The sequence below is a fragment of the Esox lucius genome, chromosome 7 (assembly GCF_011004845.1).
Source record: "Esox lucius isolate fEsoLuc1 chromosome 7, fEsoLuc1.pri, whole genome shotgun sequence".
Lineage (NCBI taxonomy): Eukaryota > Metazoa > Chordata > Actinopteri > Esociformes > Esocidae > Esox > Esox lucius.
This window is the reverse complement of record NC_047575.1, coordinates 39,256,519-39,275,158: the sequence shown is the minus strand read 5'-3', so window position 1 is coordinate 39,275,158 and position 18,640 is coordinate 39,256,519. Positions and strand designations below refer to the sequence as shown.

The window sequence follows — 18,640 nt, the reverse complement described above, 5'->3', positions numbered from 1 at the left end:
AAACTACACTGAACAGAAATACTGTCTGTCTTTGATTATAAATTATACTCAGTGGGGAACCATCAGGGCCCTCCATGCACTCAGAGAGGGCCTAAGGATGGATACATCTGTATATATTTGTATTTATTATAATTAGCAATTTGGTTTTCATTGATTAAATCAAAAGACGAGAGAATTGTGGAAACCCCTACTCTTTTACTGCTAAAGGGATTATGGTCTATATTACCATAAAAAACAGGCACGGATGTGTACTTCGAAAATCAATCAGAGATAGTCACAATGTAAACATAAAATGTAATTATAGGCTCATTAGAACGTAACTACTGAATCATGTAGCCAGCAATGTCTGTCCAGACCAAACCCTAATGCAAAATTAGTTTTTTCCGTGGTGAGGATCAAAAACCGGTCGCCTACATGGTAGTTCGCATCTCTAACTACTACGCTGTTTATCGGGTTGGGTAGGTTACTTTTTAAATGTAATCCATTATCAGTTACAAGTTACCTGTCCACATTTGTAATCAGTAACTTAACTTTTTGATTACTCAAACTCAGTAAAATTGTCTGATTACTTTGAATTATCAATTACTTACATATTAACAGGCAATTTGAAAACAAATAAGAATAGCCTATAACCAACTGAACACCTTTTGTGAGATCAATCAATGTTAGAGGTTACATACTGTAGCTGGCCAAAAAGTTTGCATTTTTCCTCATGGGTTATGATTGGTGCTTTTGGAAAGGGTTTCTAAACCATTGCTTTCTACTTCAATATGATTGGGCTACATCTTTACACGTTAAAGGTCTGTCTGATATTCAGTCATTCCAATTATTCCAATAACCCTAAATCTTCCAGAATCTGACTTTTTATCTGAACATCTGAACCAAAATCTAAGGATGTGTTAGCCTATTCTGTTATTTGTGTTTTATTCATGTTTTTAATTGCTTCAAACATTGTTGCAATGTCATTGTTGTATATAAAAATCAACTAAACTAAATCACATTTTATATGGGTCGGCTAATATTATCGAAGATATAGCCTACTTTGTTTTTACAAACCGTCCAACTGCAACCAAAACGGGAGAAAATTAAACTAGCGCTTCATCAATTACTAATCTGGTTACGTGCCCATTGCGTGTATGATGATCACACATGTAACAACTGAGGCGCGCAATTGTTATTTTGTTTCAAATAATTATGTTTTGAAATCATTAAATTAAAAAATCAATCATGCAATGTGTCATAAATATTTAGTGTTCCCATTTTTTCTATTGAAGTAATCCAAAAGAATTCAACAATTTTTTCAAAAGTATCTGTAATCCGATTGCAATATGTTAGTATTTTAGTTGGAAATGTAAAAGATTACAGTTACTGATTTTTGTAATCCATTACTCCCCAACTACGGCTGTTAACAATGGGTTGTCAGTCAGTCACCACCTCAATTACAGAGACATTACAGAGACACTCTTCTTGGCCAGTTCCGCTTACGCTTTCTGGCAAAAACAAATGGGTCATTCATCCATTCATGTTGCAATTTGTATGTTATGAAGTCAGAGAGCAGGAAGTACAGGTATTAAAATATTCCTGTATAACACACACCTGTCCCAAGAGAACATAACCAGAGATAAGGTTTGGGTAAAAACATGTTTGGGGGGTGGATGGTTTAGAGTAGAATAGTTTAAAGGAATTTGTCCAAGTAGAAACACTTTTGGAATTATATGAATGTAGGTTTCATTGGAAATTAAATGTGCGTAGATAATGAGAACAACAGAAATATTCTCTCTCTGTAGGTCATGCTCTGCCAACCTCAGGATTGTTTACATTGTCCATCTGGCATTGGTCTCTTGGGGAATTGTGATCTGTGCTAGATAGACTAGTCCCTCAAGTTATAAGCCAGGTAGCAACCATCTTTACAGAGAAATTAGTTAATGAACAAGAGGCTACATGTACTGTGATTCAATTCAATAAACACATTTTTACAGTGAGATTGAGTTGATGAACATGAGGCTACATGTACTGTGATACTATTCAATAAACACATTGAATTGTTCCCTCCCTTGACTCTGGACGGATGCGTAATTAATGAATGTGACCACTAAATGAACGGTTGTATTCTTACACACTGGACTATGAAGTATGACATATTAAGAAGATACTTAGGCACATTCATGTATGCCCACATGGAAATAACCTATATAAACATATATGTTTAAATATAGGTTTTGATATATGTTTTTAATATATGTGACATATATAAAATTGGCCGTTTTCCTATATTATATGTACATATATACACATATATGTACATATATGGGTACATATATGTACCTATATAGGTACATATATGCACGTATATATGTGTGCATATATGTACACATATATGCACATATGTGTACATATATACGGGCTTATATGTACCTATATAGGTACATATATGCACGTATATATGTACCCATATATGCACATATGTGTACATATATGGGTACATATATACGTGCATACATGTACCTATATAGGTACATATATGCAAGTATATATGGGTGCATATATGCATGTATATATGCACCTATATGTTTACCTATATATTAGTAAAATTATTAAAATCCATAGCTACTATGCAACATAAATAAAAGCCCAAAATGTAGAAATGTACATTTATTTATTTACTTAAGAACAATCAAATAGAACAAGAACAAAAACAAGACAAAAAACTGAATAGAAAAAAAAAACTATTTATCTTGTTGATCTTCTCAGCTCCGTGAGCTTTGAATTGATAGATGTGCCTATCTGCCCTCGGCTGGCTGCCGGCCACTTCTTCAATGTAGCATCTAGAGAAGACAAAAATAATTAGACAGTATAATAATAATATAGTGCTTCATCAGGAACCCAAAGTGCTTACAGTACAGCTGCGACTGGAGACATATTTTGGATAAAGGGCTGACCATAATAAAAAATGTGTCATGTAAACACGTCAATTGGAAGATTCTGATTGGATTCTGCTAAATCTGAAAGAAATTCTGATTGGAAACATCACCCCCCCTTTTTGGGGGGGGGGCATTGTTCTTTCATATGCACACGTCCGTCATGGGAACTGCATTGTTAACAGTCACACAGTCAATCATGTGCATCCAAAGCAGAGAAAATTCATGGATAGGAAAAATGTTGCCACTCCCGAGTTTTTTGTTTAGCTTAAAACACAGGTGAAGTACAACTTCTGCAGTTGTTTTAGGGAAATTAAGACCGCTCTGCGGATGTCAAAATGCTATTATTCTGAATAAGGCTTGGTGCATGTTTATGCACGTCATGATTAGATTATTTGTTTCCATGTAAACAGATTCAGATATTCTAATCCCTCAAATTTTTTATCTGATGTAAGAAACTTTGCACATGTAAACATATCTAGTTGTCAATGGGCTGCACTTTTATAGCATTTTCCTGCACCCCCAAAATACATTACAATGTCCTCCCATTGACCCATTCACACACACATTCCACCCGCGAGCTGCCATGCTAGGTTTACTCGAAGAGCAATAAGATCAAGCAATAAAATCAAGCAAATCAATAACCGGTATAGACAAAATAAGGCACAAACACAGGACAGAGGGGATTAAGGTGAAGGAGGGGTGAATATGATTATTTAAGAACACTTCAGACGACAACAATATGCCATGAGGTTATTTGCAACACTATATGTTCTACAAAATAGAGGACTACACACCTTACAGCGCAATACCCCAGCAATGTGGCTTTAGAAGAGGAAAGGTAGGATCAAGAAGTCAGAAAGCGATGAATTAGTATTAAAGGTGCCAAGCAGATACAGTAACAATAATTGGTGCCCTACTTTATGCAGTCTCCATTGATGCCTAATAAATATTGATACAAGTAGGCTATGGTTAAAGTGGTGAACTTATAAAGTCTTAAAAGTTTGGTTTTCCCTTCTCAATGCATTATGCATTTACTCACCAATAATGGCTGCCTTTTTAATTTGGTCAAGTGCGACCAGCTGCTCCCCATCCCCTCTGGTTGGCTTCCCACCTTAAAGTAATATTTCAAAATTATTATGAAAGGGGTGTAAAATGAAGGTGGAGAAAGCAAGAGTTTTTTTTATATACACATCATGTTTTCTTGAGGTGCAAGGAAATACAAAAATGCCAAGTAAAAAAGCGATGGTATGCCCGCACACACATAATTTATTCCACAGAATATGACTGTTTTTTTTTTTCAAGGACAGAAGATATTAGGAACATGTTGTTTTGTACCATTCAGGTTGCTTTTCAGCAAAGTCTCCAAATCAAAGGTGCCCAGCAGGAGATTCCGCACCATGGCAGTAGCAGAGGGGGCAAGGCGGGCTGCTTTCCACGCTTCTGCCTGGCAAAACACCCCAGAGCCCTTTATAACTTCCATCTGAAAAATAATTTCACATCACAATATACATTTATTGGCAATTTTTAGAAACTTTTTCATGTTTCATATTGATTCTTATGCTTAGCTTCCCAATAGTTAATAGGTTTTTATGTATAAATGCAGATTAATGATATGTATAAATGCAGATGAATGATAAAGAAATGAAACAAATTAATCACTGCCCAAAACGTTATTAAAGGAGAGAAGGAGGAGGACAGGGTGGGGGGAAAGGAGGAGGTTGGATGGAGAGTAGGGAAGGAGAAAAGACAGTGGGTGGAGAGGAGTGAAGGGGGGCAGGAGGAGAGGATGATTGTCACTTATAACACTAATTGGCTCCTACAAAGCACACAGTTTATACCCATCCTTACTACATAATATGTTATTCACCTGTGTTTTCGCTGAGGTCTCAGCTGTTGCTGCAGTCTTGTTAGAGAAGAAAAACATTGTTAAACTCTTCAACAATTTTATAAATATGGGGCAAGTAAATTACATATTACCACTAACTATCCCAACATAAAAATCCCTATAGCTCAGTTGGAGCCTTAAGTAAAATCTGAGGTATAAAAGGGTTACACACACCTGTGGTGTCTCTCGAAAGCGCTCAGTCACCATGGGACTCTCTTTAAAGGGCTCGGTGTCCTCTGGGCTCTGTCTCCTCTCTGGAGTCTTAGAGAAGAAAGAAACATAGTCAAACTCAACAATTTCTATTCATCCAAGCAAGCCACTATAGATTCTTATTTACAGGGGGGGCTTGAAAAACATTAAACATGCCAATAAATTAAAGTTACATGCAAAAGTAATCAGCCAAACATAATGAAAATCCATAGCTCTGTTTGAGTAACAAGTAAAATAAATAAATAAATAAATAAAAATGCAAGGGGGTTACTCACCGGTTGCATTTCTCCAAAAGTCGAGAAGGAGGAATCTAGATCCTCCACAGGAGTCCTTCCAGTCTTCTTCATAGAAGAAAAATATAGTTATTCTCTTAAATAAATTAAAGTGTAAATACATAAAAAATTAACACTATCAATCAGCCCAACATCACAAGTCTCTCCAGTTCTGCTTGAGAAACAATTTTAAAAAGCAATGAAAATCAGAGGAACTTACCTTTTGAGCAATAATGGCGATGTCACTTTTCATTTGAGGGATTTCTAGAAAGAGGTTATATAAAGAAAAAACTATAATTACAATCACTGGATCAAAATAGCACCCAGCAACTCAGTGCCCTTACTCTTCGAAAGACATTTCCTGCAGGTGTGAACTCAAGCTAAAACCCTCCAAAGCCCATTGATAAGGCTCTGCATAGGAAACCTGGTTGTGAACGCAATTTTCTTTCTCCAATTTCTCCCAAATTCTAATTCCCCAGGGTTTTTTTCTGGAGCCGATTGCCTTCTTGAGCCGTTGAAGGCAGAAAAGCATCATTTATTCTCATGAACTGTATGTTCTCTAGGCCATGACTTTTGTTAACCCTCTACAAATTCCTCCAGAAAGAGACAAATAAATATAAATCTAATTTGAATCTTATCAACGGCTATATGAGCACACACACTACCTCACCAGCTAACAACATATTTTGCCAAACACGTGTTTCAGCCCATAACATTTCTAAGTTTACACTTCTCTGCCACCGCAATATCCATCTCCAGAAAAAACCTTGCTAATAAATATAAAAATTAGGAATACTTACGATTGATGATAATGTCTTTCAGACGTGCATTTTCATTTTTAAGAGAATGGACTTCATTTCTCAACTCCTGCAAATTTCTTTGCATTTGGTCAAGTTTCCTCCTCTCCCACATCTGTTCATCCAGGTGTTTTCTAAATTCAGCAGCTGTCTACGAGAAAGAGACAGAGAGAAGAACAACAGCTAATTGTTATATAACTTATTTTGTAAATGGTTGATTCTGATTGGCTGGGAGGATGTCACGAGAGGTGTAAGAGGAAGGTGGCAAGAAGTCTAGGGCAGAAGTCCCTTGGCTATATGTAACTGGTTGTCCGGCCTCCTGGTGGTTATTCCTTACTTAAAACATGAAACTTCCTCATCTTGTATGTCATGTAATGTATGTATGTAATACACCACACAATGGATGTCATCATTTAGGCTACCTTTTTCTTAGAGGGTGGTACTATGTCCTCTTCATCCCCAATACGCTCCTCCTCTTCGCTGGCCCGCTGGGAGGGAGAGAGAAAGAGAGAGGACAAAGTTGCCTACTGTGCCGGTGTCATACCTTGTTACAGCTACTGGTAATGCACTTTATTATAAAAGTCTTACTTATCTTTACTGTATTGCAATGTAACAACACACACTGGATGCAGACTGGTAGTGTACCTTGTTCTTTGAAGGCCTGTCATGACGCGCCTCATCCTCCTCCTCCTCCTTCTCCTCCTCCTCCTCGTGGTTGTATTTAGAAGGACATCTCTTTTTATTGTCAACCTTGACAGAGAGAAACAGACTGACTTTTAGCCCAACTCTTATTAACTTACGTTACACCACCTTGCACATACATCTTGTCAACAAAGCACATGAAATCATCATAGATGACACAATTACAAACCTACACACATGCCTACACATTAAGAAACAAGAGAGAGAGGGGGAGATCATTTAAGTAAAGCACCAATTGGTGCAGTCAGTTACCCTTTTCTTTGAAGCCTTCTCAGTCTGCCCCTGATCACGGTACTTTGAGTTTGGGATGTGAGGACGTTTTGTTTGCTGTGTGACTTCTTTCTCCATCTCGATCCCACGCAGTTTAATTTGGAGAGTTTTTTCAAATTCTGGTACAATAAAATTAAAATGTTATCATGAACTGCAAACGTTTGTCTAATCATGCTTAACGTTACCAAATCTAACATTAGTCCCAATTGGACTTCGCTTACATTAGCAAATTATGTAGCTAACATGAGCCAGAAAGCGAAGCTATTGCTAACCAGGGACCTAGCAAGATCCATTTTAGACTTCTTTAAGAGCGAGAAAAAACATTAAATGTGGTATGTAACTTCATAACGTCAGATAAAGTTAGCATGTAACATACTTGCCACGTCAATAATTCTTGCTCGGTGCACCGGCCAGGGTTGGCGGCCTTTTCGCCATTCCACCAGCTTCTCGTTTTTTTCAGTCCTTTCAAGAAATTTTTTTACTTAAAAATTCCGGACACAGTCGAGAGCCAAAATACTATGGGCCCCTCTATCCTCACCCTCAGTCCATTCAAGTAGGACATAGCGGATCTCCAACGCTGATATCGCAATTTTTACGCCCAGCCGTTATCTTTCGGCGCGAAAGATAGTGTGCTGGGCCGCATGCGGATGACGTCATCAACTACGCGACGCTGTAGCGGCTGATCGGTGGCAGCAGAGTGGAGAAATGCAATTTAGACGCAATTAAAGAAAAGCAATAGATATGGATCCAGTACGTTACAAAAGGTACCTCGTTGACGACGAAGCACCCGTTCCAGAAAGAACAAAGAGAAGACGTAAACGAAAGTAAGTCTTGTAACAAAACGTACTAGAAGCTAGCTAGCTAAATTAGCCAGCTAACAAAGCTACCAGCTACAGATAATTTCCTATACCATGTAAACGCATGTGGCATAATTCCCCTTAATGTATGTTAAGTATGTTTGTATAAAGGTAAAATGTATCTTTCCATGTCCACTGTACCTTTCCATGTCCAAAGTAAATAAATAAAGAAAACTGTTCAAGTTGGAACTCTAGCCAGGAAAATATTTCACTTTGTGTGTTTTGAATCTACAGTCTTAAAGGTTTCACCTCATGAATGGAATTTACCTGCTTGGACTTAATCAATCAGTCATATCAATCCTATTATATTGAGTGATGCATGAAGTGTTTTAACATTACCACAACATTTTTGTTAGGGACATTTCTGAAGATATGGGTGATGATGAAGAAGCTGTGGCCTCTTCTTCTACAACTCAGTAAGTAGAAAACAAGCACACCAAATTAAATACCAAATAAAAAAACCTACATATTTCTTGCTGAATGATTTTTATTTTTATTTTAGGTATCTCACCCAAGAGGACAATCAAGATGACCCGGTGTCTACTGCTTCTGATGACACAGTAAGTGGCTAAAAATGGCAAAAATATTAAAGTTAGGTGTTTTTTGTTTTGTTCGTGCATGTGCATGCACACTAGTTAATGTAAATCATCATAGATAATTCCACAACCCAATTCTTCCTGATGTTGCTTAAAGTGTCAGAAAAATATACATGTGGACAAAAGGGGGCATAAAATTAATTTGGAGAAGACTGTTAAAAAAATAAACAAATACACTTGAGCCTTCAAATGCAAGTGGTTACCAACCACATGAAATGGTACATTTGTATGAGTCTGTGCAAATTTGGGATTGCTAATCCAATGTTTTAAATTCACAGATGAACCAACCCATACCTGGCCCTAGCTCTTCACCTAGGGAGCCAGTAGAGGAACATCTAGAAGACCCCACAAGTCCAACTTTAGACCAGAAACCAACAAAAGAACAGGTGGAACTCCTGCTGCTGGCATTAAAACTTAAACATGGATTAACAAATAGAGCCTTGGAGGACATCATGCATCTTATCAACTTTATTGCTGGTCCTGGTGGGGAATTGGTTAGTGGCTCAAAGTACCTTTTCTACAAAGCATTTGATTCAGTGAAAGACATATTAGAAGTACATTATGTGTGCAAGAGTTGCAAGGTAAGCATGCAGGAAGGTCCCTTTAATGTCAAGTGCCCAGTCTGTGACCAGGACACATCAAAAGCGCATGCACAAAAAGACCAGTGTTTTTTGTACTTGCCACTAAAATACCAAATTAAAAAACTGCTTGAGGACCACCAATTAGGGAAACACCTGAAACACCGCTTTGAGAAGAAGGATGCCTCCATCAAAGATATATATGATGGACATTTATACAAAAAACTATCACCCCTTGCATCACCAGACAGCATATCACTGACTTTCAACTGTGATGGAGTGCCAGTGCACAAATCAAACACAAAAAGTTTGTGGCCAATTTTGTGTACTATTAATGAACTGCCAATACAGCTACGTGCAAAACATGTTATGCTTTGTGGCCTGTGGTTTGGTCAAAACAAACCAAATATGAACACTTACATGAAACCATTTGTCGATGAATGCATAGAGTTGTACTCTAATGGTCTTATATGGGAAAGTGAAAGTTGGGAAATTGTCACAAGTAAAGTACTGCTTACTACCATGGTGGCAGATTCAGTTGCTCGGCCACTGATTCAGAACTTTAAACAGTTTAATGGTGAGTTTGGGTGTTCTTTTTGTATGCAGAAAGGAACAAGTGTGCTAAAACGCAGGGGGCGTGTAAGGGCTTATCCCTATGAAAAAGCAGAGTTGAGGAATCCCTCCCAGACTGATGATCTGGTGGAAGAGGCTCTTGCTGGAAACCCCACTAAGGGAGTGAAAGGGCCTAGTATTTTGTCTTGTCTACCTGATTTTAATATCATTGATGGCTGTGTTCCAGATTATATGCACAGTGTGCTGCTGGGTGTAGCAAGAAGCATCACCACGCTGTGGTTTCATTCTGAAAACAACCAATCGCCATGGTATATCGGACACTCAACAGAACAGATTGATGACATTTTAACTTCTATTAAACCCCCCTGTAATGTTTCCCGTGTCCCCCGCTCAGTGAAAGAGAAAAAGTTCTGGAAGGCACACGAGTGGAACATGTGGTTGTTTTATTACAGCATACCAACATTGAAAGGGGTCTTACCTGAAAAATATCTGAAGCACTGGTTTAAGTTGGTAAAGGGGGTTTCTCTTCTACTCGGTGAGAATATATCACCACTGCACATATCAGAATCTGAGGGGTTGCTAACAGAGTTTGTTCAGGAAATGGAGACCCTTTATGGGATCAATAATGTCACTTTCAATGTACATTTGTGCCTTCATCTGCCCAATACTGTGAGGAACTGGGGTCCCCTCTGGGCACAGTCTGCATTTGTGTTTGAGTCATACAATGGGATCATTTTAGATATGATAAAGAGCAGCCAGGGAGTTTCTCTGCAGATAATGAAAACAGTTTGGCTACAGGTTGCATTTCCATCATTTTCCCAAAAAACCATGGTGGCAGCTTCTGATGATTACTTAGCTCTCTTAGAGTCTTTTTCAGTTGAGAAAAAAATGGTGCAGGAAGTAAGTCGCTGTCATGGTGTTACATCTCTGGGTAGGCCTAAAATTTGTATGATCAGAAATGATGATTTTCTGGCCTTGAACAGCATCAGCAACCTTGAAAATAGAGTCACTGTGAAGTATTTTTGCAGAGTAGTGGTTAATCTTGAAATAGTTCATTCACAAAACTACTCGCGTACTTTTCGGAGAAACTCGTACACTGTCATTCTTTCTGATCGAGAGGAAAGTATTTTCTCTGTGAAGACATTCATTGTCTGTGATCTGGGGCAGGGGGAGACATGTTATGCAGTGGGGAAGTACTACCAAAAAGTGAAACAGGACATCTGCGGTCAATTTAAGAATCCTTGTTATTTCATCCCTGTAGGGAAATGTCTGGGGCCTTTAGTTGCTATACAAGCATCTCAGATAAAAGAAAAGTGTCTGTTTGTTAAAACTGTGAACAGAAATGTTGACATTGTCTTCAAATTCATTAACCACAGTGAAATGCTCAGATAGATGTGGGATGATGATGATTACTTGAATGTATGTTCTATGTACTTTTCTTTTGTTAGTTTTTTTGCTACATTCAGACTGTAATGACCTTTCAGCCATATTCTGGAAAATGCATTAAGACAATACAGAAAACATTGCATTTGGTGGATGTAACGGTGAATGTGTGGATGTGTATGAGCTGTAATGTGAATCTGGAAGTGACTTGAAATTGGAAAAAAGGCTTGATTGACAAAAATAAAAAAAACAACACAAACCATTTTGTTATACATTTCCTTCTTTTCCACTATTTTCATACAAGAAAGAATTGACCTTGTAAATGTTTCAGGAAAACGTGTAGACATCATAGCTTTCCATCTCCTCTCACTTAAGTGCCATAGTTAAATTCCATAACATGCCAATTAGATGTGATACCCATTTCATGTGTTCGCACATACATAAGTTCTTGCATAATTTTTTTTAGTTATTTCTTAGTTATTGCCTTGATAATAGAAAATATGAGCTAGGCATCATGTATGACAGTTTCCAAAGTGAGATATGAGCTACAAAATGACCAGATCTTGCCATGAGCTAGGAGACGTATCTTGTATGTACATATAGGGCTTATATGTGGATATAAAGAAGCAATACAGGAGACCTATATGGCCTGTATATGCACATATATGCACCTCAATTTTGCCTATATGTGGCATATACACGCATATATGCAGCATATATATTATCATATATGTGCATATATGCTGTATATATGCAGCATATATGTGCATATAGACTGCATATAGGTTACATATATGTGCATATATCCTCATATAGGTTCTTTCCATGTGGGTGTTGAGCATGACAAAACAGTGTCGTCTATGGCTATATGTTGTGATTTTTATCAAAACGTTGTAAACCTTTTGTAGAAAGTCACAAATATATACAGCAAGTCAATCAATCAAATGTATTTATAAATCCCTTTTTTACAACAGCAGTTGTCACAAAGTGCTTTACAGAGACACCCGGCCTTATACCCCAAGGAGCAAACAGCAGTAGTGTTGAATTTCAGTGGCTAGGAAAAACTCCATAAGAAGGCCGAATTTTAGGAATAAACCTAGAGAGGACCCAGGCTCAGAGGGGTGACCAGTCCTCTTCTGGCAGTGCCGGGTGAGATATTAAGAGTCCAATTGGAATAATTAATAAATGCATGTGGGCTAAATCCAGAGTTTATTTAAATTTAGACTAGGTCAGTAGTATGACCAGATGGACAAGGACAGGGACAGCAACAGGCCCCCCAAACCAGGTACTCCGCAGGTGTGGACCAGGACCTCATGTCCTCCTAAAGTCACGAATACATAATGCAACTGGAAAATAAAAACCACTGTCAAGAAATATATGCATATAGTTTCACAAACAAATGTCCCAATCCAAAAACAAATGATTAACTGTTAACAAAAACAAAGGATGATTAGCAAATAAATATAAGACCGTTTTTAATGTTCAAACATGTTTTTGTAAATGTTACAGTATTTGTCACCTGCATTTTACAGATTTCACTTGCATTACATTTGTGAGGGCCACTACTTCTTTGTGGGTGGCATGCTCTGTTTGCATATGTTTTAATGTTGCAAGTATTCACCCGAGTTTGTGTGACATCACTATGGCGTGATGTCATAGAAAAGGAAGTGCAGGTACATTATACCTGAATGACTCACCTGTCCAGAGGGGACATAACCACTTAGAGGTAGAGGGACGGAATCTAACAACTTCAAGGTACAACAACCAAGAAGAGCTAACATCAGGTTTGAATATTTATTTCATTTAATATTTTATTTCTTTCAACTCTGCTAGGGTGCCTGTTGAAAGAGAATACAAGACATTTTGTGAATCAGTGTTTTTGTGCAGTTCAGCATCAGGAAGGACATGATGTGAATGAGTGTGGTTGAGATGTGTTTGACAGAGAAACTGCTGTCAGGGTCGGTCATTAAACATGTTTTGGGTCAGTGACAGATGGGTGGCCGGTGGTTTTAACTTAATATGAGGTGTTTATATGAGGTGTTGATATGAGGTGTTAATATGTGGTGTTGATATGAGGTGTTAATATGATGTGTTAATATGAGGTGTTTGGGAGGTGTTTGTTGTAGCTATCATATGCTTTCATTTTACGTAGACTTTTGAGAGGCTATATATGTTTCATTGGCATATTTAGTATGCTGCTCTGCAAATGTTGTGGCATAGTAGGCATTCTTATGTTCCCTGGTGTTTCTATTGACAACTTATATGTCAGTCTGACTCCATTGTGAGCCAGAGACACACTGTATATTTACTGTTTGTCTCTGTTAAAGGTTTTAAACAACTGTTTGCTCATTTTCTGCATCCATCATTTCCCCATACAGGAATTGATGATGAAATAAAACTGCTATAACCAGACACCCTTTATCATCATTGTAAATAGTTGCCTTAGCGGGAATTTAACAGTAAAAAAACTAGACTGACATATTTCTGTATTCCCATTAGTGCCAGCTTGGGCCTCTGATTTTCCCTTTAATACTAATAGTTGAGTAGTTGCGGATGACTAGCAGTTTAAGGCCTATGTGGGCAAATAAACAGCTGACCTGCGCTTCACTGACATGAATACTGTTCATGAAATTATTGTGATTACAAATGTAAAATGCGCCATTAAACCTATTAACATGTATATTAACATAGGTGCATGTTGTACCTGAGTTAGCGCCACGTGTTGGCATTTCCAGTCAAGTATCGTAGCATTGAAAACAACCTCAGAGGTGTTATTGTTGGTGGTGTACATTGCATTTTCGTTATTTTGGATTGTGAACAGTTTTTTCTCTCCGGTCCACAGGGATGGACCGATATCTGTTTCTCCTCCTGTTCTTCACAGGTTAGTGTTGTGGCCAAGACGCACAAAAAGCTTTTATTTTACATACATGCGCTCTTCTTTGCGCACATCTTTCACCGGAATGAGAATGCAAGGTAGAGAGTCACGATCCGTGAGGGTCAACGGCGACATTGGCGTCAAACAAGAATGCAAGTAAAAGTGTCTTTTATTCACACAGAGCAATGCTGGCAAATTAGCTGATTTGTTTCTCTATGTGGAAGCAGCGGCGGAAATGTGATATCAACTTTGGAGGGGACAATTTCATTACATTTTCTCAGGAGCAATTATTGAGGGGGTCACCAAAAGTAGTGCTATAACACTGTTCTAGTTTGCGCAATTGGTTTGTTCACTACTGTATCTCTGGAAATTCAGCTGTGAGTGTGAACCCTATCAGAAACATAAAACAAACTTACTGTATTAAAACTGAAATAGCTACGTGTATTGAGTGACTTTCAAAGGTTGGACACAAATACCGTCACCTTGCCAGCTGTGGAACACTACATACATCGCATTGCAAGCTTCTCTCATTGAATCGAATTCAAACAGCTGCAAACACTGGTCAGTGATACTGCTAGCTAATATAAAGTGTGACCTATAATTTAATGCAGCGAAAATGAAGGCTGGCGAAGATTATAAATGTGTTTTATTGTACTGAGTGGTAGAAGTAAAATATCTAACACATCCTTTGTGTCCCCACCGTCCCCCCTGGGATTCCACCCATGTGTGGATGGCTCGGGATTTGTGAAATGTGTAGTCAGTGTTAAGTTGTTCAACTAAAAGTATGTACATACACAGATCGGGACAGTATTGCTATTTCAATATTTATAATTTGTTCATATTTGCCTGAACAACAATTTAATGTATTTAGTTTTTTATATTTTGTGTTTTCAGAAATAATTTTGAACATTATAATAATGAGATTTTGGTCAGTGGTGGAGCTCATATTGCAACTTATTAAATATTACAGAGAATGCAGAAAAATACACACGTTTCCTCCCTTAAGGGGATAATTATAATACCAATTTGAATGTCAGTTCTCATTTTAAAAAGGCATTTCTTACAGTGACATTGTATTATATAGACTTGCTTAGGAAATGTGCTCAATGTGTAGGCCTACCCAGACAAAATGAAAATGTATGCACTCAGTACCTCAAGTCACTCTATATAAGATGGTTTGCTAAATGATGTAAAGGTAATATGTTACGACATTGGTTTGTTCTCCACAGGGCTGTCTGTTCTCCCCCCATGCCTCTCCGTCAAGTATCACTTTAAAGCTAAACCAAGGAACTTGACTGAGGCTCAGAGTAACTGCACACAGAACTACACTGGCCTGGCAACTGTAGAGAACATGAGGGAAATTGACATGTTTAATATCGTTACTGCACACTGGAAGGAAAAAACCTTGTTAGAGCCAGAAAACAGCACTTGGAGGTGGTCACTTGACGGAACAGAGTTAAATGGGGAGACGTTTTGGGACAGTAAACAACCAGATAATCAAGAGCATAAGGAGTTTTGCGTGTTTATTAAAGAAGGGAAGTGGCATGATGTAAACTGTGAGACAACACTTAATTTTGTCTGCTATGACGGTGAGCACCCCAGTCAGTAAGACTTTTAAATTCTGTCCAGCTGTATTTTTGCCCATCACTACAGATTTTGAAGAGGAAAATATTTTTTTGTTAACCTGTGTTCATTTGAAAATGGCCTTAGATTCACATCTTATATCTATTTCTGTTTTCAATAGAACACAATCACACCAGTAAGTACATCTACATCGACTATCAAGGCAATTGGACTTTCTCTCAGAACTACTGTAGAAAAAACCACACAGACCTGGCCAGTGTGAGGAACTCTACAGAGTGGGAGCAAGTGAAGAACACATTTCACTCACATAGTGACAAAGTGTGGATTGGACTGCATAAAGATCCTTGTGTCTGGGGTTGGTACAACAACAGTGGCTCCTGCAGCAACTGCACACCAAACAACGTGAATTGTCTTAAACGTCCTTTTATCTGCTATGATGGTGAGCCACTGACACCAACTAACAGTACATTAATATACATAAAACAGTCATGATAAAACATTTATTCATTACAAACCTATTCCCTAACTTCAGAATCAGTGATGTTGTTTAAGTAATTAGCATGATTCTAAGTGTCCCCCTCTATCTCCAGATGAGCTGGTCCTGGTCAAAGAGAACAAGACGTGGTCAGAAGCCTTGTGGTCCTGTAGAGACAAGGGGATGGAGCTGGTGTCTGTCCTCAACCAGAACATCCAGAACAGGGTCCAACAGAGAGCAAACAATGCCTCCAGTCCCTTCGTCTGGCTGGGCCTGAGGTATAGCTGCACATTGAACTTCTGGATCTGGGTCATTGGAAATTATTCCTGCTACCAGAACTGGGCTGAATGGCAGAGCCACAACACCGAGCAATGTGGGATCACAGGTGCCATAAAGACAGGTGGGGGACAATGGTTCAGCCTGCCTGAGACTGACAGACACAACTTCGTCTGCAGCAAGAGTCATGGTGAGACTGGATTGTGGCTGTTGTTTCTTTCAGATAGAATCACATTAATTATTATTATATTTTATCTCTTGATTAGCTTTAACTAATCAAGAGATAAAAGTGTTTTACTTCCTTTTTAAATGTGTGGTATTCAACTGACAGTGCCAAGGGGTGGCAAATGAGCTCAGCGCCACCCAAGTGGGTAGGTCTGTTTTCTGCAAGCCCAGTCATGTTTGTTGGAATAGACTCTCCTGCAGTATATGTGTCAGTCAGTGCTCAGTGACAAGACAGTAGAGTATGTATGAACCAGAACAGCTTTGTCTCAATCTTTGAACCTTCTAAAACCGTGGTGGTGTCGCTGTCATGAGGCAAGACATTAATCACAAATCAGACACTGCTGAAATGGGAGGACATAAAGGTGTGTTATTCGCTTCTAGTTTGTCTCTGATATTATATCTGTTCTCTAATCCAGGATACTAGGAACAGACCCAGCTCTCTGGACCAACTAAATTCTCCAGCTATAATCCTTGTTCCTGACCTGGCTCTCTGGACATACTAAATCCTCCAACCATAATCCCTGTTCCTGACCTGGCTCTCTTGACCTGCTAAATCTTGTACCCCAACATATTGATTCCAGACATTGCTCTGATTTACATTATTCAAGGTGATGAATCAATTCGTATAACATGTTTTATTTTCTAGATATTCAATGACCCCACACACACACAAACACTCACACACACACAGGCAGGCAGGATAACCACTGGAAGAGAGGAAGCAAGGCTGTAATCACACATTTTTGGGATATGTTTAAGACCTAGTAACACTTTAAGAGGGTTGATAGGGGAATGTGGTTTACTTGGCAAGATCGTGTTGCAGTTGAAAGGCTTTGATTGGGGATTTGAGGCCAGTATGAAAAAACGACAATGCTAAAAGTCGCTGTGGATGAGTATCTAATAAATGACTGATACAGATTTTATATTATGCTGTTATTGATAATATTATGATACTGTTAGTGTTTATTTACTGTAGGTTCTTACTGTTCATTTTTATTTTGACAACAGATAGAGTAGTAGATCTCAATATTTACTTTCACATTTTCCGTTTGAATATTAATATCAAGTCCTGTTAAATTCTGTTTACTATTGAATATTTCATTAACAGTGTAAACGTGTCATATCATTAATAAATCTGTTTCAGATCTTTTGACTTGCTTTCCTGGAGGGAGTTGATTTACCTGACCAACCCTAATCCTAACCCCGCTATTTGCTATTCTACTACTGTTCAAACACCACATGTTACCACTTGAGGCTATTTTAGCAACGTGGGCGAGCAGGTTGTTGGCTCTTCGGCTGATAAATCTGACTTATATTCCATTAGACAGAATATTGGTTAATGCTAACATTTTCAAACTTAAATGGAAGAGTTTTAAGTATAATGTTGTTTGTTGAATAAAACAACATGAAAGTATGTTCAAAATGACTATGCAAGCATCTCCGAAACATTTATAGAACTACTCCCAATGAAATACAGCCATCGTAGCGTTATGAGTAAGGCAGGCCATTTAATTAACGTTGGAGTGCATGTACCCGACGATTTGTACCGCACTTGGGATGTGGGGCTGCACCCGAGACCAGGCTGGTTTACGTTAAGCCGCTCCACACACAAGTGATGACGAACCAGCGCACCAGTGTTGGAGAAGTATACATGTCTCATTTGTTACTGTAGAAGTATTTAGTTCATGTTTTTAGATCTATGTTCTTGAGACAAATCCACATGCGCTCATTCATTGCAATCGGACATACCAGCAGCTCTTGTGCTCGTTTCACTTCATGTCTGAAGTCTTTATCCAATAGTCCCATTTGGAGTGGACGTCACGGTGACGTCACTGATGTTTGGTTTTGCCAGAAAACTGCAGGAATAGTTGTAGGGATTATGAGCTGTAAGACATAATTATCAAGATTGAAACAAACAAGAAGCCAGGCAAGTCTAGTTCAACCGGCTCGCAATAAAATGGGTTGCCATCTTGAGATTCGAACCCCGGTCACCCATGTGAAAGTCTGTGTCATTAACCACTACCACACGGAGTATTAGCTAATATTAAGCTTCATCGGTATCTACTAACTTACTGGAATAGTCATAATAATTTAGCAATTGCTAGCGAGTCTGCCAAAGCTATTTCACTTCATGGCATGAGAACTTGTTTTTTTCTTTCAT

At 38.4% G+C, this 18,640-nt stretch overlaps 3 protein-coding genes across 7 annotated transcripts; 2 read left to right on the top strand and 1 right to left on the bottom strand.

Moving 5' to 3' along the window:
* Nucleotides 1–2,581: 2,581 nt before the first annotated feature.
* On the bottom strand, nt 2,582–7,551 carry LOC117594776 (unconventional myosin-X-like). Of its 4 annotated transcripts, none has more exons than XM_034293566.1 (13): nt 7,434–7,551; nt 7,040–7,176; nt 6,731–6,835; nt 6,508–6,573; nt 6,089–6,236; nt 5,509–5,552; nt 5,292–5,354; nt 4,981–5,067; nt 4,789–4,824; nt 4,257–4,401; nt 3,961–4,032; nt 3,716–3,743; nt 2,582–2,825 (listed from the first exon to the last, which is right to left on the bottom strand). In XM_034293566.1, exons 2-13 carry the CDS (start codon nt 7,133–7,135, stop codon nt 2,675–2,677), a joined length of 1,041 nt encoding a protein of 346 aa, XP_034149457.1. In that variant the 5' UTR covers nt 7,136–7,176; nt 7,434–7,551; the 3' UTR covers nt 2,582–2,674. The 4 variants fall into 4 exon arrangements, with proteins under 4 accessions (XP_034149457.1, XP_034149456.1, XP_034149455.1 ...); XM_034293565.1 differs by having other exon boundaries at nt 2,584–2,825; nt 5,292–5,357; nt 7,438–7,551; XM_034293564.1 differs by having other exon boundaries at nt 2,585–2,825; nt 5,292–5,357.
* Nucleotides 7,552–7,774: 223 nt separating this feature from the next.
* On the top strand, nt 7,775–11,363 carry LOC117594775. Its single transcript, XM_034293563.1, has 4 exons — nt 7,775–7,881; nt 8,271–8,330; nt 8,417–8,474; nt 8,789–11,363. Exons 1-4 carry the CDS (start codon nt 7,799–7,801, stop codon nt 11,051–11,053), a joined length of 2,466 nt encoding a protein of 821 aa, XP_034149454.1. The 5' UTR covers nt 7,775–7,798; the 3' UTR covers nt 11,054–11,363.
* A 1,321-nt stretch (nt 11,364–12,684) lies between these two features.
* On the top strand, nt 12,685–17,687 carry LOC105011167. Of its 2 annotated transcripts, none has more exons than XM_034293094.1 (6): nt 12,685–12,828; nt 13,887–13,925; nt 15,149–15,508; nt 15,664–15,942; nt 16,094–16,444; nt 16,896–17,033. In XM_034293094.1, the coding sequence occupies exons 2-6, from the start codon at nt 13,889–13,891 to the stop codon at nt 16,901–16,903; spliced, it is 1,035 nt and encodes a 344-aa protein (XP_034148985.1). In that variant the 5' UTR covers nt 12,685–12,828; nt 13,887–13,888; the 3' UTR covers nt 16,904–17,033. The 2 variants fall into 2 exon arrangements, 1 of the variants encoding a protein (XP_034148985.1); XR_004575925.1 differs by lacking the exons at nt 12,685–12,828; nt 13,887–13,925 and adding exons at nt 13,938–14,071; nt 17,624–17,687 and having other exon boundaries at nt 16,896–17,087.
* The last annotated feature ends 953 nt before the right edge of the window (nt 17,688–18,640 follow it).